This window comes from Clarias gariepinus, chromosome 1 (assembly GCF_024256425.1).
Source record: "Clarias gariepinus isolate MV-2021 ecotype Netherlands chromosome 1, CGAR_prim_01v2, whole genome shotgun sequence".
In the NCBI taxonomy this organism is placed as follows: Eukaryota; Metazoa; Chordata; class Actinopteri; order Siluriformes; family Clariidae; genus Clarias; species Clarias gariepinus.
The window spans coordinates 51,629,600-51,632,500 of NC_071100.1; the positions used below are offsets into that span (position 1 = coordinate 51,629,600).

The 2,901-nt window shown below is 48.5% G+C and overlaps 1 protein-coding gene across 1 annotated transcript in view; it reads right to left on the reverse strand.

Annotated features, from left to right (window-relative positions):
• dapk3 (death-associated protein kinase 3) overlaps positions 1 to 2,901 on the reverse strand; it is a 7,632-nt gene continuing 4,731 nt past the window's right edge. The window contains exons 4-9 of the mRNA XM_053498992.1: positions 2,305 to 2,434; positions 2,154 to 2,202; positions 1,999 to 2,025; positions 1,651 to 1,803; positions 1,497 to 1,542; positions 1 to 1,214 (exon numbers count right to left, since the gene is read on the reverse strand). Of these exons, the coding sequence (XP_053354967.1) occupies positions 675 to 1,214; positions 1,497 to 1,542; positions 1,651 to 1,803; positions 1,999 to 2,025; positions 2,154 to 2,202; positions 2,305 to 2,434 (945 nt within the window). The 3' untranslated portion in view covers positions 1 to 674. The remainder of the gene's footprint in view (positions 1,215 to 1,496; positions 1,543 to 1,650; positions 1,804 to 1,998; positions 2,026 to 2,153; positions 2,203 to 2,304; positions 2,435 to 2,901) is intronic.

Genomic DNA, 2,901 nt, shown 5'->3' on the forward strand with positions numbered 1-2,901 from the left:
GGTGTTTACTGGCTTTATTTTTAATGCTGAATGTAAAGAAGGCAGAAGAGAAGAGAAGATAAAGCTCTATACAGGTCGAAAAATAAACTTTCACACTTTGCGCCGGCGTCTCGGCTGCTGTATGGAATGTCATGCAGAACTGGAATGACGCAACACCACGAGTAGGAAAATAAACTCTTACACGTACAGTTAGGGTACAGACTATGGTAGACTTTAGGATACAGTGACGTTCAGCAAAGCACCGGAATACACACCATGTTCAGAGGATCAGGGTTACATTTAAAATATGTAAATTAGGTATTGCATAGTCAACAAAGTGCTTAATTTTAAAACAAAGCGTAAGAATCCGCTGAGACGTAGAGAGGGGAGAGAGAGGGGGGGGAGGGGACAAAAATAAATAATCTGTGGTTATGAGGTTATATCTCGTGTTTTTAAAACTCTCTCTAAAAACACGCACGCGCACACACACACGCCAAAGGTCCGAGTCCACTCTCATCGGACACGCTCAGGTCTACAGACATCATCTCAGCCAATCAGAACGCAGCAGCGAGGACCAGATCTGGGCGTGTTTGAAACCGCACGCTATCTTTCCCGAAACATTTGTTGTACAGTGGTGCGATTTGGGACGCGGCGCGTCACATCTCCCGCTAGTGGACTCGGATCGCCGTTCCCGCTCACGCCAGGCTGGTGCCGTGCGCCTCGCCGTTGTCGGTGGCGAAGGAGCGGACCAGCTCCTCGACCCAGCGCACCTCCGAGGCCACCTGCTCGGCCAGCTTGTCGTACTTCCCCTCCAGGCGCGTGAACTTGCGTTTGAGGGCGTTAGCGGCGAGCGTGGTGCCTCGCGCCTCCTCCTGGTTGTGGCGGCGCTGGCTCTGAGCGCGCTGCAGCTCGGACCGGACGCGGGTCAGCTCGGCACCGATGCTCTCGTTCTCCTCCTTGTACCAGCTCTCCTTCTCCTCGAAGATGGACAGCAGGGCGGTGACGTCATCGCGGCAGGCGCGGCGGTTACGCTCGAGCTGGTGCAGGGAGTCCTCGGCGGCGGTGATCTCCTCCAGCACGTGGGAGAAACGCTCGAAGTTGATGTAGGTGTTGTTGGGGGGCATGCTGGAGTGGGACTTGATGGTGTACTCTTTCAGACGAGTCGTCTTCAGGCGCCGCCGCTCGCCACGCCGACCGCTGTTATCCTCCGGACGCACGTTACGCCGCTTTATCACCTGCAGGGGGCGCAATACCACAACACGTGTCCATTACATCATACTATACACAAACAAGAGGACAGAGAGAGACAATGATAGAGACAGAGACACAGAGAGATAGACAGTAAGACAGAGAGAGAGGGACAAATAAAGAGACAGAGATAGAGACAGACAATGAGAGACAGTGAGAGAGAAAACAGTGACAGAGACAAAGACAGGCAGAGAGAAAGACAACGAGTGAGACAGTGAGAGAAAGTGACAGAGAGAGACACACAAAGACAGAGAGACAGGACTACACACCTTGATCCATGGATGTTCCAGACTGTCCTGAATCGTCATCCTCTTCCTGAAAGACAAACATCACCATCACGCTAATCTGAACACTATAATCTTGTGTGTGTGTGTGTGTGTGTGTGTGTGTGTGTGTGTGTGTGTGTGTGTGTGTGAGACTCACTTTGGATCTTTAACCAGGAGTCTGCGTATGAAGTCTTTAGCGAGTTCACTGGTGTTGCTGAAATATTCCTCATCAAAGTCATAATTCACAGCTGAGATGTTGGTCAGAGTTTCTTGTTTGGTCTCACCGAGAAAAGGAGAAGCTCCACTTAACCTACACACACACACACACACACACACACACACACACACACACACGTGTACAGTCCTCTACAGAACAGTGAAGTGTTGAACTTGCTGTGTGTAAAGTTTTCAGTCGCGCACACACACACACACACACACACATGCATGCTCTTTGACAGTTTTCTAACGTTAGAAGTGTACATGCAGAAACAGTAATGCGACTTACAAAATATAGGTGATGACACCGATGCTCCTGCAGGGAAACACACAAACACACACACACACACACACACACACACACACACACACACGGCTGTTAGTGAAATCCAAAGTGTAGGTATTATCTCCAGGAGTTAATGGAACAGGACGTGAGAGACTGACCACATGTCTGCCTCCAGGCCGAGCGGCTCGTAGTTCACGATCTCTGGAGCTGTTTATCACAACAACAACAAAGAAACCATCACTTACACACACTCACACATACACACACTATACTGAATAAACACAGAAACATGTAAACCGAATGTCGTACCGACAAACTCCGGCGTCCCGAAGATGTTCTTAAACTCGTTTCCTTCTTTAATCTGATGCGCGATGCCGAAGTCGATCAGTTTGATCCTGGGACTGGGAACGTTTTTATCCAGCAGCATGATGTTCTCTGGCTACAAAACACACAGCAGAATAAACACACCGCTCATACCTGCTCACTTTGATCAGTGTGAACCACGCCCAAGTCCACTTAAAAACGACTGAATCAGAGATGAGAGCCGAGTGTATCTGATCAGACAGTGGTTCCAGAAGTATCAGTTACTTTCTCTCCGATTTTATTACAATTTAAAACCTTTAAAAAACTTACGAGTAATTAAATGTAGTGTTTAGGATTATAGAGACAGTGAGGATTTACTGCCTCAGAAACACTGGGAGTGTGAGTGTGAGAGACGGGTGTGTGTGTGAGAGAGACAAGTGTGTGAGAGAGACGAATCCTCTCACAGAGTTTGTAGTAAAAGGCAGATCAGATGATTATAACGCGTGTGTGATGTGTGATGATGTAACTCTATAACAGTGTGTACAGAATGGTTTATATCTGAGACTGATCAGCTGATCACTGGCCACGCCCACTAAACAAATT